Source organism: Arachis hypogaea, chromosome 9, assembly GCF_003086295.3.
Source record: "Arachis hypogaea cultivar Tifrunner chromosome 9, arahy.Tifrunner.gnm2.J5K5, whole genome shotgun sequence".
Classification (NCBI taxonomy): domain Eukaryota; kingdom Viridiplantae; phylum Streptophyta; class Magnoliopsida; order Fabales; family Fabaceae; genus Arachis; species Arachis hypogaea.
The window spans coordinates 95983-123725 of NC_092044.1; the positions used below are offsets into that span (position 1 = coordinate 95983).

General features: G+C 37.5%; 3 protein-coding genes across 4 annotated transcripts; 1 reads left to right on the plus strand and 2 right to left on the minus strand.

The window, feature by feature from the left end:
• Nucleotides 1–18162: 18162 nt before the first annotated feature.
• LOC112709665 (thymidine kinase a-like) lies at nt 18163–19906 on the minus strand. Its single transcript, XM_025761550.3, has 4 exons — nt 19637–19906; nt 19084–19228; nt 18783–18904; nt 18163–18664 (listed from the first exon to the last, which is right to left on the minus strand). The coding sequence occupies exons 1-4, from the start codon at nt 19780–19782 to the stop codon at nt 18391–18393; spliced, it is 687 nt and encodes a 228-aa protein (XP_025617335.1). The 5' UTR covers nt 19783–19906; the 3' UTR covers nt 18163–18390.
• Nucleotides 19907–20549: 643 nt separating this feature from the next.
• On the minus strand, nt 20550–23696 carry LOC112709666 (F-box/kelch-repeat protein At3g23880-like). Of its 2 annotated transcripts, XR_011866159.1 has the most exons (3): nt 22483–23696; nt 21825–21902; nt 20550–21276 (listed from the first exon to the last, which is right to left on the minus strand). XR_011866159.1 is itself a non-coding variant. In XM_025761551.3 (2 exons), exon 1 carries the CDS (start codon nt 23694–23696, stop codon nt 22485–22487), a length of 1212 nt encoding a protein of 403 aa, XP_025617336.1. In that variant the 3' UTR covers nt 21647–21902; nt 22483–22484. The 2 variants fall into 2 exon arrangements, 1 of the variants encoding a protein (XP_025617336.1); XM_025761551.3 differs by lacking the exon at nt 20550–21276 and having other exon boundaries at nt 21647–21902.
• Nucleotides 23697–23816: 120 nt separating this feature from the next.
• Nucleotides 23817–27669, plus strand: LOC112709668 (GCN5-related N-acetyltransferase 9-like). The gene is made up of 6 exons (XM_025761553.3): nt 23817–24080; nt 24205–24276; nt 24916–25003; nt 26711–26843; nt 26943–26981; nt 27375–27669. Exons 1-6 carry the CDS (start codon nt 23888–23890, stop codon nt 27453–27455), a joined length of 606 nt encoding a protein of 201 aa, XP_025617338.1. The 5' UTR covers nt 23817–23887; the 3' UTR covers nt 27456–27669.
• The last annotated feature ends 74 nt before the right edge of the window (nt 27670–27743 follow it).

Below are 27743 nucleotides of genomic sequence, written 5' to 3' on the forward strand. Positions count from 1 at the left end.
GAAAATGGTGGTTATGGTGAAGAAGATGGTGGTGGTGACAGGAAAGATAGGAGGGATCTAAGGCATAACAGAGGGGGGTGAAGTTGAATTGTACAAGGTTTATAAAAGAAGATGTGAAGTCTGATAAGAAGACTTATGTAGGTTTTTTTTTTCAAATTATTGGGGGCTAAATTGATGCATATAAGAATTTCGCCACGTCAGACAACCGTTGAGGCTGATAGGTGTCAATTACATGTGCCACGTTAGCTTTTCGGTGACGGAAGGACCAACTTGAGTCACGTCTTAAAATTTTAGGGTACAATTTGAGTCAATTGATAATTCAAGAGTTAAATTGAGTTGGAAGTCAAATTTCAAGAGTAATTTTGAGTATTAACTCGATAAGCACAGATAACTTTGGAAAGTTTACTGTGAGGATAAAATGAAAAATTGACGTCCAAAAATTGACTCTTATATTGTGGGCTGTGTACCAGGCCAACAAAAATATGGAAAACACTAGACTTACAGACAAAAATTAGAAAAAAAAAGCTTGGGTTGTTTTACCTTTTTTTTAGATGAAGATAGTAAATAATCAAATTTATAATACATGACTTCAAAGAAAAAATAAAATTTATAAGCAAAAAGGAAAAAATTAAAAAGAAAAAGGACTAGAAAAATACCCCATGACACTTCTTCTCTATCTGAAAATCTTTCCTTTCTTTAATGGTTGTCAAATATTTTTTTTTGTTTTTTTTGACAAAATTTTAATATTTATATTAGTATTCATGAATACTATCATATCTGACAAATTAAGGTCGTTTAATTTAAATGTTGTAACATTAATTTAAAATTATATGAAAATAGTAATTTCTAAAATTGTAAATTTTAATTATGTAATACATTTTTGAAATATTATCCAATAACATTAGATATTATTTTATCTATTTTAAAATATTATCAAATTGAAAAGAGACTAGACCGTCTAACAATAATAAACGTTAGATATTGTTTTATCTATTTTAAAATTTAAAAAATTAAAGTCTAACTTTAAAAACTCTAATGATTGATTTAATTAATTAATCTACATTTTTATTTATGTAAAAGAATTTTTGTTTAATTATTCATGTTAATTAAATTTATTTGTTTTTTTTTAAACCAATATTTTTTTTAAAAGAAATTTATTTTTTTATTTGTTTATTTTTATAGGGGTTTAAAATTCTAGTATTTGTGAATTTTTAGTGTTTATAAATACCAACAAAAATCTATTTTAATTTTTAAATATAATTTTGGGGTGAATCACCCAATTAAATTGGTTTGACTTACCCAAGATTGTATTGTCACATTAAATCAAATTATACACGTATGTCCAGTTCTAATAAATTCTTTTTATTTAAAATAATTTATTGTACATTTATACTCATTTATTTTAAGTCATATTGATTATATAAAGACATTTTTAAAATAAAAGTTATAATAGAATTAAGAAGTAATATTAAAACCAAACCAACGCAAAATGCTGATTTGTCCTCATTTTAAACTCCTGTTACAATATCTTCGGTAAAATTGCATAGTTCAAATATATAATTTAGTATTTATGGATATTAATAGAACAATCTACTTTTTTATATTGCTTCCGTTGTGGCAATGTGTAGGTTAATAGATCGAGCGGGTGATAAATTGGCAGGTAATAGGTCAAAATTTTTTACTACAGATAAAAATCTGATACTAAAAGTTTAGTAACTTATAAAATGCGAGAGAAAATATTTATATAAGTTATTTTACAGAAATTTTTTTATATATAAAAAAAAAGGAAAAATATAGGTAATTAACAATATTTTTGAACAATGTGTGAATAATGTGAATTAATAGGGTTAAAAGAGTAAATTAATCGTAAATTTAATTAGTAGCATTAAATTAGGGTGTAGTATATTTTTATTTGATTGGTGGTTGTTCATATTGTTTAAGATAATCATTGTTTATCTAGCACTCTCGGAGATCTTCTTTAATATTAGTGTTATAGGTGCTTTGCACAAATGTGGGACATCAGAAATCTTAGTTTCAACACGCAAACCATAAATGGTGTACCCTAAACCATAAAACTTAAATTATAAATCATTAATCTTAAACCTTAAACCTTAACCATAAATTCTAAACCCTAAATTCTAAATTAAACTTTAAATCTTAAATCCTAAATTCTATACCATAAAATCTAAATTCTAAATTCCAAAATCCTAAACATTTAAACCCTAAAATGACAATATTAAATTTTAAACCCTAAGGGATAAACCCTAAATCATAGTCTGAAAATCCTAAATACTAGAATTTTTTAATATACGTAATAAACAACAACAACAAAGCCTTGTCCCATTAAGTGGGGTCGGCTACATGAATCAAACAACGCCATTGTGCTCTGTCATGTATCATGTCTACAGAGAGACCGTTTACATGTAGATTTCGTTTGACCACCTCATGGATGGTCTTCTTAGGTCTTCGCCCTTTGTCCATCTTCCATCTTATCCACCCTCCTGACTGGATGTTCTATCGGTCTTCTTCTCACATGTCCAAACCACCTGAGACGCGATTCAATCATCTTTTCCACAATGGGTGCTACTCCAACTCTCTCCCTTATATCTTTATTCCTTATTTTATCCAATCGCGTATGACCACTCATCCATCTCAACATCTTCATCTCTGCCACACTCAGCTTATGTTCGTGCTCCCCTTTAGCCGCCCAATACTCCGTACCATACAGCATAGCCGGTCTTATAGCGATGCGATAGAATTTACCTTTAAGTTTTAGAGGCACTTTTTTATCGCATATAAAACCAGATGCACTCCGCCATTTTGACAAACCTGCTTGGATCCTATGATTCGATCTCTCCATTATCCTGTATGATGCACCCAAGACACTTAAAACTTTTAACTTTTCGTAGGATGTTTTCTCCAATCTTCACTTCTATATTGGGGTTTTCCCTTCTCAGACTGAACTTACATTCCATATATTCCGTCTTGCTACGGCTTATGCGCAGACCATACACTTCTAAAGCTTCTCTCCATAACTCCAACTTCTTACTTAGGTCTTCCCTTGACCTCCCATAAGGACGATATCATCGGCAAAAAGTATGCACCATGGCATAGGCTCGTGGATGTGCTCTGTGAGTACTTCCAAGACTAATGTGAAAATGTATGGACTTAAGGATGATCCTTGGTGGAATCCTATACCAATAGAAAATTCCTCTGTCACACCACCTTGAGTCTTCACACTAGTTGTGGCCCCATCTTACATGTCTTTAATTGCCCGAATATATGCGATCCTTACTCTCCTCTTTTCTAAAATCTTCCATAAGATCTCCCTTGGTACCCTACCATATGCTTTTTCCAAATCAATAAATACCATATGTAGACCCCTTTTATTACTACAATACATCTCCATCATCCTTCTTAATAGGTATATCGCTTCAGTGGTAGATCTGTCTGGCATAAATCCAAATTGGTTCTCTGTTACTTGTGTCTCTTTTCTCAACCTCCATTCTATTACCCTTTCCCAAAACTTCATAGTATGACCCATAAGCTTAATCCCTCTATAGTTTTCGCAACTTTGTATATCCCCCTTATTCTTGTAAATAGGTACCAATGTGCTCTTTCTCCACTCATCAGGCATCTTTTTCGACCTTAAAATCTCATTAAAAAGTTTGGTTAACCAGTTGATGCCTTTTTTTCCAAGACCCTTTCAAACCTCAATTGGGATATTATCAGGTCCTACTGCCCTGCCATTTTTCATCTGCTTTAGAGCCTCTTTTACCTCGAAGTCTAGAATCCTTCAATAGTAGTCAAAGTTTTGATCTTCTTCCCTTGTGCATAATCGACCAAGGCTCGGAAGAGTCTTCTGTCCCTCATTAAATAACTCGTAGAAGTAGCTCTTCCACCTTTCGTTAATCTTCTCCTCTTGAGCCAACACCTCTCCATCCTTATCCTTTATGCACTTAATCTGATCCAAATCTCTCGTTCTTCTTTCCCGACTCTTTGCGATTCTATATATACCTTTTTTCTCCTTCTTTCGTGCCCAAAGACTGGTAGAGACCCTCATATGCTCTTGTTCTTGCTTCACTTACAGCCACTTTTGTCTCTTTTTTAGCCGCCTTATATTTTTCCCAGTTATCTTTATCTTTATCTTTAGAGACCCTCATATGCTTTAAGATCACTCTTTAAAGCATTTCCTTTTTATCTTTATCTTTTCTTGTATACTCGCATTTCACCACCAGGACTCCTTGTCTCTTGGTCCTATTCCTTTAGATTCACCAAAACTTTCTTTTGTTGTTCTTCTAATAATCTCTTTCATCTCCCTCCACATCTTTTCCGCGCTTCCATTCCCATCCCACCTTGCCTCTTCTCCTACCCGTCTTAGGAAGCTTCTTTGTTCCTCACCTTTCATCCGCCACCACCTCGTCTTTGGATTCTTCGTATGATGTCTTTTCCTCAACTTTTGCTCAACGCGAAAATCCATGACGAGCACCCTATGTTGTGTTGTCAAACTCTCTCCCGGGATAATTTTACAGTTAATGCAAAATTTCCGGTCGACTCTCCTCAACAAGAAGAAGTCGATTTGAGAGCTTGTCATGCCACTCTTATAGGTTATAAGATGTTCGTCTCTCTTTTTAAAACATGTATTTGCGATGAGAAGATCAAAGGTTGAGGAAAAGTCCAAAATAGTTATACCCTCGGCATTGATCACCCCGAAACTATGACCTCCGTGAATACTCCCATATCTAGTCACTTCTCTCCCAACATGATCATTTAAATCTCCTCCTAAGAAAATCTTATCTCCCAAAGGTAAGCATTGAACAAAATTCTCTAGATCCTCCAAAAACCTTATCTTGTGTTGTTCGTCCGAACCCACTTGTGGTGCATAGGCGCTAATCACATGGAAAGCACCTCCCTCCACCACAAGTTTGATAGAGATGATCCGATCCCTCACCCTCTTGACATTCACTACGTCATTCTTCCACTGCTTATCCACAATTATTCCAACTCCATTCCTATTCTTCACCTTTCCTGTATACCAAAGTTTGAAACCAGAAGTATCCAACTCCCTAGCCTTTGCACCAACCCATTTCGTTTCTTGTAGGCACATAATGTTAATCTTCCTCCTTGTCATGGTATCCACCACCTCCATGGACTTTCCTGTTAGAGTGCCTATGTTCCATGTCCCAAATCTCAATCTTATGTCGCTTTGACCTTTACCTTTTACTTTGTGAACTAGCTTATTTACCCTCGTTCGTTCACGAAAATGCGAGAACCCTTGCTCATTTAACACTACATTCGGGCACCGATGCAGCGGCTCTTGCTTTGACACCGTACTCGAGCCATACGGCGCGTTGCTTCCGGGCAACGACCTAGCTTTAGCGCAATAATGTCTTTGATTCATGTCATGGGAGTTCGACTATATTTTTATGTTGGTTACCGAAGACCTAACACAACCCTCCTCCTTTATCCGGGTTTGGAACTGGCTATGTACCGCAAATGTAACATAGGCGGAGTTTAATATACGTAATAAAGAATAAAAAAATTTATAGTTACCATTACTTAATCAATTAACTTAGCCCGTTGAAGTTTATAAGGATAAATTCATTTACTTCACTTTAATATTTAATAATAAATAAAAAAAATTGTTACAAGATATTTATTGTGATATTTAATTCCCAAACATAAATTACAGCAAAAAACGTTAGTTTAAAATAAGGAATCTTTATATATGGTACTTTTATATAAGGCAAAACATCGAAATAAACTAAAAATATGTCAAAATTATGTGAATCACCCAAAGCCAAAACTATTATGTGCATTTCCTTAATAGTCATTTTTTAAATAATTCGATACAATAGCTATATTGGATTTAGCAATGTTAGCACTAAATCGAATCAGCCTGATTCGAGTTAGTAGATATACATGTAATTCTACGGGATTGATTCGATTTATGTGTGATTGTTTAGACCTCCTAACCAATCAAATGAGCTCAATTCGATTTACGCAATGCTACCGGCAACCAAGTAAATCGATTATATGTCTAAGTCGATTTACATGCACGTAACCTAATGAATAAATTGACATTCCAATTCGATTTATTATGTGTTTACCAAGATATATAGATTCTTCTTTATAAAATACAAATTGCGATAACCACCTGTGAGATAGACAAAAAATCCCATGATTTGGGTTGTCTGAAAACCTGCTTCGTGCAAGCTATGAACATGGACCTTGTCGCCTTCCGACATGTGCCGATGCGGTGCCATTACATTTGTGTGGTCTGTTGGGGCTAGCGTAGATGAAACGAGTAAATACCCATAGTAGTCCCTGAGATTCACGTAATTACTCATAGTAATCCCTAAGATTTTGATTTTCCTATTGTAGTCCTCCAGATAGAGCTCCGAGCACTCAAACTAGTCCCTGGCCATATTTCAGGTGATGACTCATCACCGGAGCGCTGACGTGGCCTAGGATTGCCACGCTGGACTGCTGCCAACGGCTAGCTGAGTTGGCTAAGTTCCAATTTTTACCCAGATTGGTCCCTCATAGTATAATTAACCCTAAATTCCCAAATTCTCATGCACCTCCCCTCTTCGTCTTGTTCACCTCTTCTTCTTCCTCTTCCATACACTTGTTCCTGTTCATGCACTCTCATCTGGGGCTGCTACTCATGTCGATGATGGGTGGAGGTAGAACTGCAGGTGGAAACTCTGTTCATTCCCCATCTAACTGGAACCGGAGTAGAACGCAAACGAAGAGCAGAAGATCGGTCCCGCCAGAATGGTGCGACTGTGGCTGTAGGCCAGTTCTCTGATGGTCTGGCACAGATTCAAATCTGAATAAACCGTTCTATGGCTGCCCCAATTATAATGTAGGTTAGAGTAATCACTTGTGTTGCTGTTATTCTCCTCCCCTGACTGTTCTTGTGTTGTTATGCCTCCCCTGACTATTCTTATGCTGTTCCTCTCTAAACTTTGATCCTTTATTGGTTGCAGACAAGTGGGAAGAGATGGTGCGGGCTTTTTGTGTGGGCAGATTCTATGAATGAGGAACAGGTTGAAAAGTCAGAATCGTGTGGTGATGAAGTGAAGATCAACGTTGATTGGAGGCTTCGAAGGTTAGAGGAGGATGTCCAGATGCAAAAAGTGATGACCCAGTTGTTAGTGTTAGGTGTGTGTGTATTGACAGTGTTGTTGGTGATCTTGTATTGTAAATGATGAATGAATTGGTGGTTTTGGGTTTCTTGTTATCAACATTTGTAAAAATCTGCTTCTTGATGGAATGAAAAGTGTTATTACCTCTGAAATTGTTGTTAATTTAAATTCCATTGTGTATGAAAAAAATAAAGAAACTGCTTCTTGAATGGTAAACCACATAGCATAGTATATTAACATAAATTCCATTGTCTATCAAGAAACAACAAAAGTTGACTGTAAAAGGCAGCCGAGAAACTATGTTGCTGCTATCTGTAGTTTCATCAAAAGCAAGGCCAAGGCATACCAAAAAGGCCTTTGCATCACAGTTCACCATCTAGTCATTATACGATGGAAAAGACTAATAACAAAACACAAAACAGAAACTCCTAAGTACATATATCTAAAGTATTCAATTCTTCTTTCTTGGGGGCCTAAATCCTGGCGTTGGGATGAATTGCATCAAGTTGGCAAACTTTGAAGATGTTGCTGAAGATGCACCCTGCAAGGGATTCACTGTTGGTGCGGTTGGCTGATTAGAGGATCGTCTTCGTGGTGACAGCTTGGAAGGTCTTTTCGGTGCAGGATCCTATAGGAGAAATAAGTGGCGTTAACTATTATTTATGCATGGAAATAACAACATACTCATATGTAAAATTTTAGTTACCTTTCCAGAATCCTCTTACTCAGAAGCAGAAGGCTGAGTTAATTCGATCTCTTGGGGATTGCTTCCCAAATCTGCTTGGCCAGAAACGTCTTGGGGCTGCTGAACCGGCTTCTCAAGCACAATATGAACTTCATCATTTTTCTTCTTCTCAGCTGCCTCGGCGGCAGCGGCTGCTGCTGCAGCAGCAGCAGTAGCAGCATCAGCATCTCTTTTCTTTTTTCAGCCTCTCTTTGTATGCCCCTTATCACCACAGTAACTGCATGTAAAGGCACTCAGCTGTCTCTTTAGGTGTACACCATCTGCAGTGTTGCCTGAGAGTTTTGGGTCAACTTTAGGCTTCTTAGTTCCAAAAGCACTCTTCTCGTCCGCATCCATCCTCCTCTTCATCTTTAGTTTTCCAGGTTTTGTCTTGATTTTAGGGGCATGTGGCCTGTTACAGTCCTCTGCTTTTTCCCACAGTGGTTGACCCGGAATTGGATTAATGTGGTGGTTATAAGTTTCCTTGTATGAGTCCATGGTCAGCCATCTGTGACAGAAGTCTTCTGGCTGTTTATTCACACGAGACAGGGCAGCACAAGCGTGCACACACGGGATACCTGCAGGTGCCAAATAGTGAGATGAACTATGATAATAGTTATGGCTGAATAAAGTAAAATGCATAAACACAATTAACTTACCCGTTAGCATCCAAAATTGGCATGTGCACAATTTCTTTCCTATGTCCACAACATGGTTGGTTGAATGTCCGTGCACCTCAAATTTTTCGCATCCGTTATCCCCAGTCCAAATAGGCTTCCAATGCTTGGATTCTTTCCTCACCTTTTCCAGCCTGCTCTTTATAACAGGTGTGAGCTTCCCAATGTGATTCTGCAGCTTCACCTTGTTTTTCGCTATGGTTCGCATAACAAACATCCTTACCTCCTCCAGCAATGTTATGATGGGTTTGGCTCGTGCATCCTGGATCTTAGCATTGAACACTTCACAGGCGTTGTTACAGATGCTATCTAATTTCGGCTTATGGCTGAATAAGCTCCTGGTCCAAGCATCCATAGGCCACTTCTCTAAGTATGCCCAGGCATCCTCGTTTAACCTTTTGATCTTCTCCATTCCATCCCTGAATTCTTGGTATGTTGTTGCCCTTGCACATTCCCACAGAAGTCCCCTTAGCTGTAAGTCCTTCCAGTTCTTGTTGAAATTTTTCCATAAATGCCAGACGCAGAAACGGTGATGCACATCAGGCATCACCGCTTTCACTGCTGATATCAGTCCCTGCCCGATTCATTAAATGTTAGACACATAATCGTCCCTGACATTATAATCGTAAGACATAATAGTCCCTTACATTTGATTACCATCCCCATAATAGTCCCTACAATTGATAGTCGTGACCCATAAAAGTCCCTAACGTTTAATAGGACAGCTAGATTAATGAGAAAACCAGTAATTACAAGTTCTCCGTAAAATGCACTACAAGCATAATGAAAGCACAATTCTTCAAGCAAGCATAACAGCACAATGGTTTTCCTAATAAGTAACTATGAAGATCCAATCATCTCACAGTCTATGCAGATAAGCAAAACAGCAAAATTCTTAACAAAATAACTAACCATCATACTCGAATGGAAGCTACAATTCTTCAAGTAAGCATAACAGCAGAATTCTTTTCCTAATAACCAACCATGAAAATCCAATAATCCAATGATCAAAGGTCTTACACTAAAAACTAACCATCAAAATCTAATGAAAGCACAATTATTCACAGTAAGCATAACAACACAATTCTTAATATAAGATCACATAAAATCAAAGCGAGACATTGAAATTAAATCACACCTTTTGCATATCCGATATGAAGCACTAGTCATGCTCTTTATAATGCCTCAAGTCCTGATGAAGTAGCTCGAGAAACCATCTCCATGTCTCTGTATTCTCCATTCTGACAATAGCCCAGGCTATGACATAGATACGATGATTAGCATCTAACCCCACGGCTGACAAAATCTGTCCACCAAACCGGGTCTTCAGGAAAGCACCATCCAGACCTATCAAAGGTCGGCAACCAGCCTTGAACCCGTTTTTGCAGCCACTTAAGCATATATACATTCTTTCAAAGGTAACTTCATCACCTGGTTGGGGGGTGGTGCATATTTGTACAGTGGAACCGGGATTAGTCTTCAACAGCATCATTACATAATCCCTAACCATCCTATATTGTTCTTTCTCATCCCCATACACTACACTTCTTGCATCCATTAATGCCCTGGATATTGAGTTTTTATTCAGAGTCAAGTCAAACCGTGTCTTGAAGTAAGTTGCAGCCTCGCAGTGTCTAAAATTTGGATACTTTCTTACCTTCTTCACAAGCTTGCTGCATACCCAATTCCTGTTAGCAGCCCTATTCTTGTCCTCTCTTGGGCAAGTGTGGTCATCATTGAATGTCTTAATTTGCCAACATGTGTCTTCATGGTCTCTAGATGCATAAGCCACCCATGGGCACTCTTTCACCTTACACACCGCCCTGCACCTAATGTTATCATTTTTCACTATCTTTATGCTTCTTCCCTCTTGGATTGTATATTCTCTCAAACCTTCTCTAAATTCCTATTTAGTTCCGAACTTCATGCCTACCTCAAGGTGCAGCTCTCCAAACCTTGCACCCTCCCTAAACAGCGGACTTGCCTCTTCAGATTCATTTCCTTCCTCCAGCTCATCTTCTGAGTTTGGAGATGTCTTCATCTCCTCCGAGTGCCAAGAATTGGTGCCATCAGAGTCAACACCTGGGTCTAGTCCATACTCTACCCCTTCATGAACACAACCCACAAACCCAAGGTCAACCTCAGCGTCGCTCACCTCCTCCACCAAACCATCGTCTTCATGTAATATCTTCTCTTTCCCTTTACCTAGTGGACTAATATTTCTCTTACCCGCCGTAGCATGTGTCATGTTTCTCCTAATCTTACTCCCAGTTTTAAGATCTCCCTGTAGCCTCAGAATTAGAGGAACTACCCTCATCCGGACCTGGCTTGAACATGCTATCCTCTTCACTATCAGAGGAGTCAGAAGATAAATCAAAGGGAACTTCATTGTTAAACACTTTGCTAGTAAATCCTCTAGCAGCAGACCGTGTACAGGGTCTCCTGGAAATACTTGGTCTCTTGGACAGTTTCTGCTTCTTGCTCCTATCTGATTTAGTGTTCTGACTGGATTTCGTGGGCTGGCTGATTTTGGTGGGCTTGGTGAGCTTGGTGGGCTTCGTGAGCTTTGTGGGCTTGGTGGGCTTGGTGACTTTTGAGGAGTTGGTCTTCTTCACAGGTTTGGTTGTTTTGGAAGGATTGGCAGTTTTGGAGTGTGATGGTTGTGATTGCCGTGGAGATGTTCTGTTTTTTTTTTGGGACTGGATTTGCAAGAAGTGTTGGGTACAACCTTAGGGATAGGAGGAGCAACTAGGGGTGCACAGACCCGGACCGGCTCGATGACCCGGCCCGGCCCCGAAGGAATTTGGGCCGCGAAGACCCGGACCCGAAGTGACCCGGGGTGGACCCGGGAAAAAAGTGAAATCAAAAAAGGGAAGTGAAGCCGGGACCGGGCCATGGCTCGGGTCACCCGGACCCGGCCCATGGCCCGGCCAAATAAACATTACACACACACAAACGCGTTACTGGGCTAGGGCAACACAGAACACGCATCAGTCATCACATTCACTGCCTCGTGCCTCCTTTAGCAGCTCAGCGCCTCAGCCCTCAGCCATTGAGGCTCACCCCCACACCCCAAGTCCCCACTCCGGCACTTCCCACGCCCCACTCCGGCTCTGGCAGTCGCCACTCCCCACGGCGCAGGCTGATCCAGTGACCCTGACCCCATCTTCTCTCCCCACGGCCCACTCCAAGTCTCGCGGCACCCAACACGCAGTCGCCGACTCCTCCCTTTCTCATCTCTTCACAACCTTCCGTGTTTCACCCCAGTCACCGCCGAAGCTCTTCGTACGGTGCTACCCTGCTTCTCGGTGAAGTTGCTCTGCTATGCTATTCCTGCTTCCTCTGCTCTGCTCTCTTCTTTGGTCTTCTTTTCAGGTCTTCTGCTCAGGTAAGTAATTAATTTTATTATGTCATTAATATTTTGATTAAGGATTAGGGTTTTTGATAAACAGAATTTGTGAATTTTGGTTGTAGGTGTTGATTTTCATTATTAGAACTCTGATTAGGTGTGTGTGGCTGTTGATGTGTGATTGTGTGTTTAGCTTATTTTTTGTTCTGATTCACTGTTTACTACGCATTCACATGTTCATATATTGAGAGTATGAAGCAAAGCTTGGTTTAAGATGTTTGGCATTGTTTGGCCATTTGTGACTCTTTCAAGTTGCATCATCCCCTGCATACAGGACAAAGAGGAATTGTTAGTGTAATATGCTGAAGAGAAAGATTGGATATTGTATAATCCTTATTCTGCCTTCTAGTGTTTGTTCTTAACTAGTCTAAAAATACCCAGCTAAGCAGTGATAACAAGTTTGAGTCAAATTTTTGCTCGTTTTTGGTGGGTCAATTTTGAGTTGTCAGATGTTGATCATTCATGAAAATATGCAGAATGGTACTAGTTGGTTTCTCTAGTTATTCTTCAACTCCTTAGGAGAGCTGTTTTCTTATCTGCATTCTTTTTCACAAAACTCATATTGGCATAGCTAGAGACTTATGTTCTACTTTGGCAGGTTAGCTTTAACAACCTTGATCATTATCTCCTATCAACTTCATAATTAATATTGGTCCCTTTCTTAATGTATGTCTCTATCAGGGAGAGAGTCTATGCAAGAAGCTTCGATGTTTCCCCAAAAGCAAATGAGCGTATAATGCACTGTATTTCCTAATTTAGGATCTCACCTTCCTTGTCTACTCTCTTTAAAAGTTTCTTTTTTTTTTGGTGAAAGTCTACTCTTAAAATTAAAAATAGTGTTTGTTGCTACTTCTTGGAATATATGACACGAATATCATGGGTTCTTGGCCTAGTTTGGTTGATGATTAATTGTATGTAAGCATCTTTTTTTTTCTTTATTGTATGATCATTTTTGTTTGTTTGGTTGATTGCTTAATCATTACTTGTATGTAAGCCATTTTATATGTTGCAGTTGAACTTGATCTTTGCCCTCTAATCCTTACAAGAATCTGTTATGATAATTAGTTACTGATTTTCTGGGTTTACTGATTTTGTACTGATTTCTAAATTTTTACTTGTGTTTATTGTATATTTACTGATTTGTTTTTTCATGTTTTATTATAAGATTTCTATCTTTCTGATTTGCTGATTATTGTTGAATTTGTTCTTGATTTTGTTTGCTTAGCCAGTTTAGGTAACGAACAATGGAAGGAGGAGATAATTGCATTCCTTCAGAATTTATGGAGGAGAATAAAACAATGGAAATTGAAGCTGAAAATGTTGCTGATCCTGCAATTGATGCTGCCACAACTCCTGCTGAACCAGAAGCTAATGAAGAAAATTCTGATGAAAAAATGGAGAATCTAGAAGCTGCTCGAACAAGGGGAAAGAAATCGTATGTTTGGCAGCATTTTACTCAACTTCCATTAACTGAGACAAAGGGACTGCACCAAGCTAAATGTAATCATTGCCAGAAAAAATACGGTTGTCATCCTACTAAACATGGCACAAATTCTCTAAATAAGCATTTAAAGAGTGCTCATAAGTGGATATTTACTAAAGCGGGGAAGAAGGGTACACTTCATGGGTACATGCCCAAAATTGAAGAAGAGAATCTATGCAATGCTTTTAAGGGTTATAACTTAGAAGATTGTAAGAAGTCTGTAGCTGAGTTTGTTGTACTTGATGAAATGCCGTTTAAATTTGTCGAGGGGATTGGGTTTCGTAGGATGTTAAGTCGATTTGAGCCAAGATTTACGGTACCATCTAGGATGACAGTCTCAAGAGATTGCTTTCAACTTTATTTAGATGAGAAGAAAAGGCTAAAAGAATGGTTGGCAAAGTCATGTGCTCGGGTTTGTTTGACAACAGATTGCTGGACATCAAATCAAAACTATACTTATATGAGCTTGACTGCACATTTTGTTGATGAAGAATGGATGTTACAAAAGAGAATTATAAATTTCTGTCAAATTGAGAACCACAAGGGTGACACTGTTGGAAGAGAAATTGAGAAATGCTTGAGAGAGTGGGGAATTGAAAAAGTCTTCACAATCACAGTGGATAATGCAACTTCGAATGATGGAGCTATTACTTATCTTCAAAGGAAATTAGGTGCAAGAGGTGGGTTAGTGTGTGGAGGAAAGTATATACATGTGAGATGCTGTGCTCATGTTCTTAATTTGGTAGTGAATGAAGGAATTAAAGAGCAACACACTTCAATTGAAAGCATTAGAAATGCTGTAAGGTATGTTAGGTCCTCTCCTCAAAGGACTAAAAAATTTAAAGATTGCATTGAGGCTGAATTAATTGAATCTAAAAGTCTTGTGTGCTTGGATGTTCCAACTAGGTGGAATTCTACCTATCTAATGTTGGAACATGCCGAGAAATTTGAAAAAGCTTTTGATAGACTTTATGATCAAGAACCTGATTTTCTTAGATGGTTTGGAGAGGATAGTGGGGGAAAAAAGAAAATTGGTCCACCTACGCCCCTTGATTGGCAACATGCTAGGTTATTCATGGATTTTTTGAGAGTTTTCTATGAGATAACTTTGACTTTCTCATCTTCCTTGCATGTTACATCTAACATATGTTTTCATGAAATTGCATCTGTTGCTTCTCAATTAACATCTTGGAGCCACAATCAATCTGATTTGTTAGGAAGTATGGCATGCTCTATGAAACATAAATATGATAAATATTGGGGACCAGTTGACAAATTTAATCCATTGTTACTTGTTGCTGTTGTATTGGATCCTTGGTACAAACTAGATTATCTCTGTTGGTGTTTGGAGGATGTCTATGACAAGGAAGTATCTACTAGCATGACTGGTGTTGTTAAACTCACATTAGATACATTGCATAAGTTTTATGAAAAAGAGGTTGTCGATGATAAAGGAAGGGATGATGGTGGAGATTCATCTAGTATTGTATTGGATGACAATATTAAAATCTCAGCTGGTGCCAAGGGCGTTTCTGAAAATCGAGTGAATATGTGGAAAAAACAAAAAAGAGAGAAGGCTAATGCAGATAGCAAGTCAGATGTGGAGAGATATTTGGCCGAGGATACTGTGGAAGATGAGAATTTTAATATATTGACTTGGTGGAAAGTGAATGCTTCAAAATACAGGATTCTTTCTCTCATAGCCCGCGACATCTTGGGTATTCCGGTTTCAACTGTTGCTTCTGAATCATGCTTCAGCACCGGTGGACGTGTGCTTGATGTCTTTCGTAGCTCTTTGTCACCATTAATGGCTGAAGCTTTGATATGCACTCAAAGTTGGTTGTGCCCTTCTAAACAAGACGTTGGAGATCAAGAGTTTGATCAATTTGATAACAGTCAGAAGATTGTTGAAGGTACATTTATGATATCTTTAGTATTTGTGACTTATTTATTTCAAGTAATAATCATTTATATGAAAAATGAGTTATTTTATATGTTTTGTAGGTTTCACTAATGCATCCACATCACAAGGAACAAGTTGACAACATTAATGGCTATTGATAGAGGATGATTATTCTTATGTATTGTAAACCTTAACATTTTATTTGTATTGACTTAAATATTATTGTATTATTTGTATTGACTTTAGACTAATGCATATTATTGTGTTATTTGTATTGACTTAAATATTTAGTGTTATTAGACAATATTAGTATTGGACTATTGATTGTGATGATGCTTTGGTATTGATTGTGATTATGTTTTAATTTTGAAGAAGGGTTGGTTATGGCCCGGTTTTCACCCGGTTTAATTGTGGTCCGAAAGACTGTTGGTTTCATCGGGTCTAGGGCCGGGTCTGGGTCTAATAAATAGACCCGTCTATATTTCGGGCCGGGTCTGGGTCACCTAAAACCCGGCTTCACCCGGCCCATGTGCACCCCTAAGAGCAACTATGATTGCATGAGTCTCTGTAACTGGGGGACTCGCATCAGTATCTGTACCTGCATTACATCCCTCTCCACCATGATCATCCAAGTACACAACTGTGTTATCTCCCTCTAACACCTCCGGCACTGACACTGTATGCTCGAAAAATATATCAATCAATCCCTCATTTGTCCTAGCACAATTCACCATCTCTCTTATCTCTTTGTCACTGTTTACATTTCTCAACCCCTTCTCCAAACATTTTCCAGGAACATGCCACCAGCACTGTTTAATGTCATTGTACCCAAGCTCCTTATGGTAGTTCCGTATGTAGAACACATCCAGAGTATCAGTGTCTAGATCACCTAAACAGGCCTTATTGTCCGGAGAATATATCATAATTCCTTCTGCATTTTTTTTGAAGTCACCCCCATGATGAAACATGATGTCCAACTTCTCCTCCATCTGCAAGAAATTTAAAATTTTTACAATACATAGGGAGAATTTGAAAGCCTACTCATGCATTAAAAAGGAAAAATAATCACCACAAGAAAACATTTTTTTCCAAACATCCATACTTCTCCCTGTTTCTTCCCTGTTTCATTCGGGTATTACAGCAACCCCACAAACCCCAACCAAGATTCAAACCCTAGACACTACAATGACACCAAAACTCCAGAACCTCAACAACACTGACCAATGCTATCATCAACCAACACTGTATTCAAAATGCAAAATAATAAAAAAAAGTTACCTTGAGTCTGATCACAACGTCAGAACCTCGTCTTTGTGGTGAAGGAAGGGAAGGGAAGAGCAACAACAACTTCTGATCAGATGACTTCTTCTCTCAAATTTTTGTTAACCCAGCACATACAACCCTACGGCTACGCCATTGTTGGGGAGATGAAGAAGAACTCAGAGGGTGAAAGAAGAAGAGACGAAGTGTTTGTGTTGGTGGAGAAAACTGTTTTTCATATTAAGTAACACCTATACGGCGTCGTTTTTGGCTTCCAAGGGTGCCAAACCCAAAACGACGTCATTTTGGACATGTCCCACGTGGTAATCCTAGGCCACGTCAGCGCTCCGATGATGAGTCATCACCTGAAATATGGCCAGGGACTAGTTTGAGTGCTCGGAGCTCTATCTGGAGGACTACAATAGGGAAATCGAAATCTCAGGGATTACTATGAGTAATTGCGTGAATCTCAGGGACTATTATGGGTATTTACTCGTAGATGAAACATACAATTTTGCACTTTACTTTTTCTATACCTATGTATAAGGTAAATTGTTTTTGCTTCCAAGGAAAAAGGATATTTTATTAACAGTAATACAAATCAGAGTAGAAGATCCCATGGGATTGAACCTTGTAGCGGTACAGATTTTTCTGCTTATTTAAACAAACGAACAAAATGGAATTGAGACTTCGAAGTCCAATGATAATCCGCAGCGTCACATTATATTGATGAGATCAAATTTAGCTCGTTACCAAGAAGAAAGGGGAAGCTCTCAATGAGGGAAAACTCAAAATTCATAATTTTTATCGTGTCGTTTTACATCATATCCTGTTTATAGTGAAGCTGAAGATAACATTGTAGTTCATCCAATAACCGACTAAGGCCTAAATCGACTAAGAAAGGATACCCCATCATTACTAAGAATAATCCAACTAAGAAAAACATCCTGCCAGCACAGTTTCTTAAAAAAGAGTACCATTATGCATCATAATGGTCTAGGCCCTTAAATATGCAAATCTGAATAGAAAATCAAAATGCTCTTGAAATTGAAGTTATTGGAAACTACACAAAAATCACAAGAAAAAGGACAATAATTCCAACCATTTCTGTTATCATTTTGAATCACTTAAATTTGGCTTCATCTTAGGTCTCCAAGTCACTTATTCATGCTGCATTTGGCTACTCTTAAAGCTGAAGAAGGATGGTCCATTTTCGCAATTCACATACAATCTGATTACTCTTGGTCTTTTCCTCCATGGCTAGTTTAGTCTTGCAAAAAAGCTGCTTTTTAGTCTTACTCTTTTTGCTCTAGCTCTAGTCATGGACCATTTACACCTTATAGTTATTTAGTATCTTTGGTGTACATTGAATTCTCATCGGGAAGAACCTCCAGTTTGAAAACGAAGAATATGAAAGGTAATTTGCAAAATAAAATGACAGATACTACGCGATTTACAAAATAGAATTGTATGTTGACAATTTTGCCTAAAGTAAACAGATGCTTTTACAAAAGGTTAACATCCAAAAAGAAAAAACGTCTAAATACCAAAATTTCATGTCATAGGACATAGGATAAGCAATACTTCTTTCATTGAAATATGATAACGCAACAATAATTAAAAACCACTATTGAATACCAGTATATTTATAATTATATCTATATACAACTACATAGACCCTATGACAACCAAAATTCCAAGATAACTTGTTGAATTAACTAATAGCAATGGACAATATGCTCCAAAAATCATTTTGGGGCAAGTTTTATGTATCTCCACACTAAAAGCTTGTGGCTACATCAAGAAGTGAATCATTGTTGCATTTGACAGATTCCAACACATTCTTTGAAGTTTCAGTGACAACTTCACTGTTAATATAGTGATATCGGCACACTGGCATGTAGACATCAGAACCAGCAATCAGTTCAGTTTGTGTCTCTTGTGTCTTCCTGAGAGTGAAGAAAGCACGCTTGCAGCATAATTCACATCGAGCTGTCAACTTGGTTACAGTATCAGCAAGCGGTATTATGTGAAGCACAGAACCAAAGCTTTTCCTGAAGAACATAGATAGCAGAAAAAAAGGTTTGAAAAACATCCAGATTGGTAACATTTCCAGCGCAGTAAAACAAAGGTACTGAACACAACAACGATTAGAATATCTGCATAAAGTACCTCAAGTAATCACCATCCAGGCCAGCAACAATCACAATTTTACCATCTTCATCAGCAGCCTTGCAGCAGAACTCATATAGGTCCTCAAAAAATTGAGCTTCATCTATACCAATCACATCCAACTGCATCCAAAATACTACTAACATTCAGCCAACATTACATCTAGCTAAGGGTATCGCTTTGCTCCTCTATAAGAGAACTAAATTACTATATCAACTATGCAACTATAGCACCACAAATTCAAATAAGCAATATACCCTAAGCAATAGTCAACTGTAACATAATGAAATATCAAGACTACCTTTCGATAAGCATCATGACCATATTTTTCTTGGAATGACATCAGATCTTGCAATGCCCAACAAGGAAATCTAATCCCATCATGTGTCACAACCGAGTCAATGGCATATCTTGTATCCTTGCTTGATTTTAACATAGCCACGTTTCTTCACAACATAACATAATTTAAACATAAAGAGGAATTAGCCCCCAGCAGAAGATTCTACAAATCACTATCAGATCACAGTTTTTCAGTTTAAAGAGTACTACTCTTTCTTCTTTTATTATTCGTTCCAAGAGAAAAAAATTATGTGGTGAAGCATGTATAGTCAGCAGTAACTGAAAAGGAAGGGATTCCCCACCAAAACACCAAAGTTTCATCGTGATTCAGTTTGAGCCGAGGGTAACAGAATTCCCACTCAGATTATCTCATTTCAAGTTATCAAAATTTTCCAGCCGAGTAGAGCAACAAAAACAAGATACTATTAAAGACTTCAAAACGATTGTTAAAAACCAAAAAACGCACAACCCATCCACTAATTCACTTAAACAGAGCATGTTAGATTCATTAATACCTGCCATTGTCAACTTCGGATTCGATACGGCGAAGAAGGGAAGAAGTTTTTCCTGCAAACATGGGACCAACAATAACATGGACCTCGCCAGAAGGGTAACGATCCTTGCCGGAGATAAAGGGAGTTGGGTGCTTGAAGGAAGCCATTGAATGAATCGAGGATGAGAATTAAAGAAGGATCTTTGATGGTGAATGGTGATGGGTAAGTTTGGGGATCATGGATTGAACATTTATAGAGAGAATGAGAGAGGAACATCTTTTGGGCGGGATCTATGAAGGTATCGGTGGTTCACTGGCTTGGCATTTTGATTTTTGGGAATTTGAAAAGCCACTGAAATTTTGGAGGGAATAAAGGATTTTGAAAGACAAGCGCAATTTGGAGGTAAGAAGAGTACATGACACGCAAGTGAAATTGTTGATTAAAGACGGATTCGAATTTTGGACATTTAAAATTTGAAAAAGTTGATCACGCCATTCAATTTACCTTAGCTTAGACTACGTTTGGTAGAACATTAAAAATAAAATGAAAATGAATAATTTATATTTTATTTGATAATAAACTGAATATAAAATAAAATAAAATAAATAATAAAAAATTTGATTTATCTTAATTTTTTTATACAAAATTTAAAAAGAAAAAATACAATAATAAAACATATAATTATAAAAAATTGATGTTGACAATAAAAAAAAGTTACATCTCTATCTATGTGAAAACTCAGGTAGAATCAACTTCATGTAAAGTTAATAGCTGAAAGTCGTTAGATGAAAATTTAGTCAAATCAGTCAAATCATTTAACAGCTCTCATTATCAACTTCATGTAAAATCGACTGCATTTGAATTTTCACGGTATGTATTTATGTCTGAAATCTGAATTGTCATATGCTTATAAATAAACGCAGCCTTATATACATACATTAATATAACGATTCAAATAACACACCCCTAAATTAATTTGCATCGTTGCCTTTTTCAATCATACTACATAATCAAATCCTACCTACTAATATTCAATGGTGCTTCTAATTGTCACCTTCATTGAATGTAGATTTCAACGTTCTTCATACTTTATTAATAACAGCAGAACTCTAATACTAATTCATGCATGGCAGGAATAAACCACAATACTCAAGTAAAATCCTTTCTCTCCTTTTTTTACTACATAGGCGGATAGGCCCATCTCCTTGTTTAAGTATGGAACACTCGAACAAAACAAAATGTGATCTAGAAGGCAGAAGCCACCACCCGGAGAGTGGATTAAGGCAAATATGGATGCTGCTTTTCGAAAGGACTTGGGGGAAGGTGCTACAGGCGTAGTGATCAGAGATAAGTCAGGAAGATTAATCACAGGGACAACTGAGAAAATTGTAGCCTCGTCAAGTCTAGCAACAGAGACCTATGCCATAAGGAGTGCACTGAATTTAGCAAAAAATTTACAAACGGAAAAAATATTTGTTGAATTGGGCAACCTTAGAGCAAGCATTGAAGTCGAAATAGATCCTATTCTTCAGGACATTCAATGGCTTGCGGCTTTAATGGCCTCTGGGATGGTCCATTCTCATAGACCATATCCAAGAGACATCCAACCTCCTTGTTTGACGTTCAAGAAAGGACCGACAAATACATCAACATGGAAGAGACTGCACAGTTACGAAGACCTCATCAGAACAAAAAAAGTTGGTCAAAGCTATAACAAGAAGGATCAAAAGAAGAATGACGACTACACTGGTTAGACTGAGAGGTATCACTCTTACACCCCACTAAGAATATCTCTTGTTGAAGTTTATAGGGACATTTGTCAAGTGAAGAAGTTACCACATCCACGTCCAATCAGAAGCAAGAAAGGAGGCAACAGGTTGAAATATTGTAAGTATCAACGCATATATGGCCACCACACTAATGATTGCTATGACATGTTATGAAATAGCTTGCGCGAGATGGAAAGCATGATAAATACTGGGAGTCCGATAGGAGATTATATTGTCTAACAGAGGTAAACGTTAGAGACTGTTTTATATATTCTAAAACTTGGGAAACTAAAGTGTCGGATATTAAAATTCCCAAGTATTCATTTAGGTAATGACTTGTTATCAGAAAGTTGCTATAGAAATTACACGACGGTCATAATCTCAATTGCAACAAAAGTAAACAAGGGAACTGAAGTCTGAAATAGAAACTTTGATAGCACCTTTCTCCTTTCATCCTTCCCACCTCTCTTGATTCCTCCATATACCATCAACAATCCATCAAGTTCTTGAAGCTCTGGCTGCATATATCAATTATTCAAAGTTCAAACAGAAGTGAAATTTTCCCCCTATAATAGAACCAACTGTAGCAGCACTATGAAAAGGAATTCAAGTTAGTCACTTACGTTACTAAAAAAAATTAGGCCAGGACTTACCAAAATGGCAGAAATTTTACACACAAGAATCTCATATAGAATGATTCAGCATCTACACAATAGGTCTTTCGTAATTGCTTATTTTCCATTTTAATAGATTCCATGGAAACCTACATTACTATCAAAAGGAAGCTACTGAAGAATTTATGAAGAAAGAAGTTTAAATAAAAAAACAAAACAAGGCTAGATAGTTGAAATAATAGTGTGTGAAGAATCAACCAAGAATAACAAAAACCCAAAGGTGAACTAAAAAAATGATCTCATCTATTCTTTTAAATCATAGATGCTCATCCAACTAATTTAGAAGCAGCAAATACAATAAGCAAACAAATTAGTAACACTAAGACTACACCAAAAGTGGATACTATATCCTACATGAAATGGCTAGGATTTAAAATAACCTTAATGATATACTATAAGTTAAGATAATCAAAGCAAAGCTTACTGTCACAGAGGCAGAACCAAGCTTTCAGTATAATCTTTCGGTTGGATCCACACTTCTCCTCTGGGAATTGCATGCCGTTCTACTCTATCATCTTTGAAATCATACTGAATTACTGCTATATCTTCTGCGCTTAAGATCAGCACAACATCACCATTCTCAGACATGCACATGGGCACGAGTGGAAACACCTCTGATACAAGGAAAAAGCTATCTAGTTGAAGATGCTCATTTGTAACATTGAGCAATAGAGTCCAAGATCTCGCATTTCCAAACTCCTTCATTTGCCACAAAACAAAGTTGGTGGTGTCGTAATCATGACAGAGGTACAGATATTCGTTCAAAACCCCAAGAACAGGCGTAAGTATGGGGCGTTCATCAAGACCATCAGGGAGCGCAAAATGTTTGTATGTCTCTTCCCCCAAATCAAGAGAAACTATCTCCACTTGATCAAGAGCGGTGACATCTTCCCATGCATTATCACCCTCGAAGTTGCGCAACGCCAACCAATTAAGGGTGCCAGTTATATATATTCCATCATTTTTGTTCCTAATTCTTCCTGCAATTGGAAGAGCAGGGAAGCTTCCCTTGTCTCTCCAACCAGAATCTCCCATTGTGTAAACTTTCACCTGACATTTCTCAGAATCCTTTTCAGCCTCCAAACTCGTGATGAGAGCCACCACCTTGTAAGCTTCATTTTTGTAATCATAACCGAAACCTAACTCTAACGACACAAAGGAATTGCAGGGTAAAATTGGAGATCTTCCAGATGCAATTCGTGTTACCGGGTTCCAAATCTTGACCCAGAACTCATCAGTGGAATCCTCCGAGTCCCAAATAGGGCCAGCGAGACAGACCAAGCCATGGCATGTACCTACAACCCAGTAATCATCCATTATCGGGAAAGAACTGTATACGGAAGCGGCTGACAGGCGGGAATTAAGCAAAGAAGGAACGGAGCAGGGGACTGCACGGATGATATGGTGTTGAGGATCATGCAAATATTCTATGGTTAACATGATGTTGGCGCCTTTCGGTGATCTGAGATATTTCAGTTTGACGAACACCGGGCTGGAGATGAGGGAGTTCCAGGAACGGCAGACGCACTTGAACTGCATCAGGGTTTTGAGAGGAAGCCATAAGAGGATCAACATTATCACATTCTCAGGGAGGTATGGTGGTTGCCGCAGCTGAGTGGGGGGACGACGACTCTCCATGAGCAACGCCGATCAGATGAGTGTTCCTCTTTGCTTTTTCTCGTTTAGGGCACACTCTACTCTTTAGCAACAGCAGCAATGTTGGCCGTCGATTGTGTTATTTTATTCCAATCTAACGGCTGGAAAGCCTTGGCGCGAAAAAGAAAAGAAACATAATAGAAAGCGGGGGCCGGGGGTGATTGAATTGTGAGATGGCGGCGAGAGGCAAAGGGAGTGTGAGTTTAGAGGGACAGAAAGTCATTCTTGTTCCGTACATGGAGTCCCACGTGCCCAAGTATCACTCCTGGATGCAAGACCCTTCCCTTCTTGAGGCTACTGCCTCAGAACCTCTCTCCCTCGACCAAGAGTATCACATGCAACTTTCCTGGTCTCAGGATCTTAACAGTTCTCTCTCTCTCTCTCTCTCTCTCTCTCTCTCTCTCTCTCTCTCTCTCTCTCTCTCTCTCTCTCCATTTTTGTTGAGCAATTTAGGGTTTATGGCTGATTCTGTTCTTTTTTTTTTTTGCAGAGGAGACGTTTATTGTACTCGATAAAGATTTGCTTGTTGGAAATTTCTCTCATGGGGAACCCCATGTTGAAGGTATCTCTCCTGTTGATTTTATGACCTTATCTCTCTGTGTTTCTTCTTCTTCCCCTCTTTTCTATTTCAGTAACCGGAAAATTTGGGAATCTTTTGGAACCTAAGAAGAACAGAAAAGAAAAAGTTCTTCTTTTACTAGCTGTTATTCTGAAAATCCTCTTTGTTCAAAATTTTCTATTTCTCCTTATATTCTGAATCTTTACTCCCCTGATCGATAATGCTTTTCTCTATCATTTATTTTATTGTATGAATATGAATAGTTTCAGTTTTTGCAAAATAGAACTTGCTTTGGGTATTTAATGAATAGGTAGCAGGGTTTGTTCAATATGATTAAAGGGATGCAACATGATTTCGTTAAGGACTTAGATTTGATTAATTGACTTGGGGCTATTCAGATTTTTAATTCTTTAATCAGTGTATGAGCATTAAAATCTGTTGTCGGGTAGTAATCTTGTGAACACCGCCATGCTTCTTGCTTCCATTAGTTTCAACTTGCAATCCTTATGTTGTTAAATATTCGTGGATTCAACTTGTTCAGTTGAACAGCAATTTAGTTAGGTATGCTTGCAGCTACATGGGCAATTTTCTTGATTCCAAGTAATTTGGTTAGATTGGAGACTAATATATGCTATATTGCAGCCATGGTTGGTGATGTAAATATCTTCATGAATGACTTGGATAATCCTCACATGGCAGAGATTGAAGTAATGATTGCTGAACCAAAAAGGTAAAAGCTTTAATTTTCATGTCATAAACTAGTTTTTAACATATTTGGTTCAGAGTTCACCAGTTTTTTTCTAGTCCTTTTTACTGGATATGTTTTATAGATCATTTCTTATTGAAAATGAATGGCATCCTTGAAAAGCTCAAGATAACATATTCATCCTAGAAATAGACAGCAAGTGATTAGTTTCCTAAACTTTATATCATGGACCAGTTTTGTTAGAGGGCCAAACTGTGTTTTGTGATAATGTGACTAAATTACAGGTTTTTCTAGGGACAAATATGTTTATACCTCGAGTTTTCAAGGATGAGATTGTAGGTTTTGTTTTCCCTAATAATAATAATTGGCAGTTTAGATGCTGAAGAAATTTAGAAATTTTACTAGCACAGCCAGCTAAAGTAGTTTCTTTGGAGCCCCATTCTTTATGGCATCAAGTTATTAGTAGTAAGTATGGCTTGAATGAAATGGTTGGGAGGCTTATATTGCTATCCATATGCTACTCATTCTGATTCTATCCCTTGGAAATTCATTTCTCGTTTTTTATTTTTCCTACCTCCAAACCTGTGCTTTCCTTGAAGGTGGGTGATTGTTCTCACTTTCACTTGGAGGAGGATCATCATGTAGGTGCTGTCTTTTATACTAACCTTCCTCATCTATATCGTCTATTATTCTTGCATAACTCTCCTATCTAGAACTTTTATACTGTATATGGTTCTTCCTTTTCTTGGAATTTTTACCTTTACTGATAACCTAAATGTTAGAGAATCCTTTGAGAGTCACTTTATTGGGTCTCCTTGAAATTGCTCCTTTGTCATCTAACCCTGAACAAAGGTTGTGTTAACTTGATATATTTGGTATGTTTAGTTGTAAATCTTAGATCAGGTTTTGTTGATTACTTTTGCTGCTTTGGGAATAGTGAAGGCAGAATCTTTTTGGCAATATCCAGTATATGCCACTATATGGTGTATTTGGTTGAACCACAATGTAGATGTTTGGCCTCGTTTGGTGTAATGCTTATGATCTTTTTAGAGTTCTTACAATATCAGAAATTCAGAATATTGAGAGATTGGAAAGCTATGCTTCACTTATCTTCTGACACCATTTCTTTTTTCTTTTTTTTCCCCCCCTGTAAGGACGACATCCTAACCTTCCTTCTTATAACATTCTTTACTCTGTGATATTCTTTTATCAAAAAGAGAAAAAGATACCCAGAAAAAAGTTAAAAGCGGTAGGCATAGGAGAATATAGGTGAAAACAAGTTAAAATGGGTTTCTTTGAGTTAGGTAGATTACATCATTTAGTTTATGAATTTCTATTAGTGTGAATCTGCTTTCCTCTTTTAAATTTGCATCCCTAAAACTAATTGGCGAATTTGTTTCTGTTCTGAAATAGCTGTAGTCTACTCTGGAATGGTTCTGGTCTATTGTCAATATACAAGCATTTTCTCTCGGTTGCATTTCGATAACCTTTGTCCTGTTGGTGTATAGTATAATAACCCATCAGACCAGAATAAAATTTTAGAAACTGTATTATTTCTTAGTTATATCCTCTAACATCTTTACATCAACTTTTTGTTTATATGATGATCATGGAAGTTTTAACAATAAAAGCCATTTCTGGTCCTGAATTTAACAGCAAGGTTTTGGTTTTGATTTCGTCTGAGACAGCCAGTATTAAAGCTCATCGTTCTCTTGGTCTTTGCTAGCATAGCCGTGGAAAAGGACTAGGAAAGGAGTCTGTTCTGATTATGATGGCCTTTTCTATCGAGAGCTTAGGAATCAATGTCTTTCGTGTCAAAATTGGAGAATCAAATGAAGCATCCCTTAACCTATTCAAAAAATTGGTGTGTATGCTGCTTTCTCCATTTTTCGTTTTCTTTTTCAGATTCAAATGGTTGTTATAAGTTCTATTTAGATTGACTAAGCTCTTAATTGCTTTGTAGGGTTTTGTGCAGACTTCATATAGCAATATCTTCCGTGAGGTGAGCATATTTATTACTTACAACTCCCTCAGCTATCAAATAATTGTTCAGTATTGAAATTTCATTTGTTAACAACTAATTGGCCATTTAGAACATTTATGCACATTAATTATCGTTTCTGAATTATATCCCTATTCAATAACATGAATGGAAAAGTGGAGGAGGGAGACATTGGTTGAATAGGGGGAACAAATAATAAGTAGGGAAATTTTTTTCTTTTTCTTTTTGACAAAAGAATTTCATTAAAGTGAGAAGAGAAGGACCAAACGTTATAATTGCTGTTATGATTAATTGATAACTTCGTGCATGCATGTATGTTCCTGTACAGTGTACATTAGAAAGTTTCTTTATTATCTTTTTCCATTCTTTTTTAAATGTTTTTTTTTTTTACAGGTAACTTTGGAGTGGCAAGTATCAGAGCTCAAGAATGAAGAGATGGTTGGTTTGTCGGCTACTATGATTAAACATAAATAAATGTTACATTTCAGATCATCTTGTTAAATTTTAATAGCGGATGCCAGATATTCACTCCTCCTTATATGACCTTTCCCATTAATCGTTATTTAGTGAGATGGAGGAGGGTTTTCAAGCCTTTCTATGGATAATGTCTCAGTAACACCGATACAATTGAGTCACAAATATTAAATTAGGGGATCAAATTAAATAAATTGAAATTTTGGGGACGAAATTGAGCTATGAATATAATTTTAAAGACTAATTTGAGTATTAACTCCACATAAATATACAAATGTGTAAGCTCCA

Excerpts from the sequence above, each read along its gene's own strand:
- LOC112709666 (XM_025761551.3), bottom strand. The coding sequence starts at position 23,696 with ATGGAGAGTCGTCGTCCCCCCACTCAGCTGCGGCAACCACCATACCTC.
- LOC112709668 (XM_025761553.3), top strand. The coding sequence starts at position 23,888 with ATGGCGGCGAGAGGCAAAGGGAGTGTGAGTTTAGAGGGACAGAAAGTC. Across the intron at positions 24,277-24,915 it reads TGGGGAACCCCATGTTGAAG|CCATGGTTGGTGATGTAAAT; the intron begins GTATCTCTCCTG and ends GCTATATTGCAG. Across the intron at positions 26,844-26,942 it reads TTAACCTATTCAAAAAATTG|GGTTTTGTGCAGACTTCATA; the intron begins GTGTGTATGCTG and ends ATTGCTTTGTAG.
- LOC112709665 (XM_025761550.3), bottom strand. The coding sequence starts at position 19,782 with ATGGCTTCCTTCAAGCACCCAACTCCCTTTATCTCCGGCAAGGATCGT. Across the intron at positions 19,229-19,636 it reads TCCGAAGTTGACAATGGCAG|AAACGTGGCTATGTTAAAAT; the intron begins GTATTAATGAAT and ends TATGTTGTGAAG. Across the intron at positions 18,665-18,782 it reads CTGGATGGTGATTACTTGAG|GAAAAGCTTTGGTTCTGTGC; the intron begins GTACTTTATGCA and ends TATGTTCTTCAG.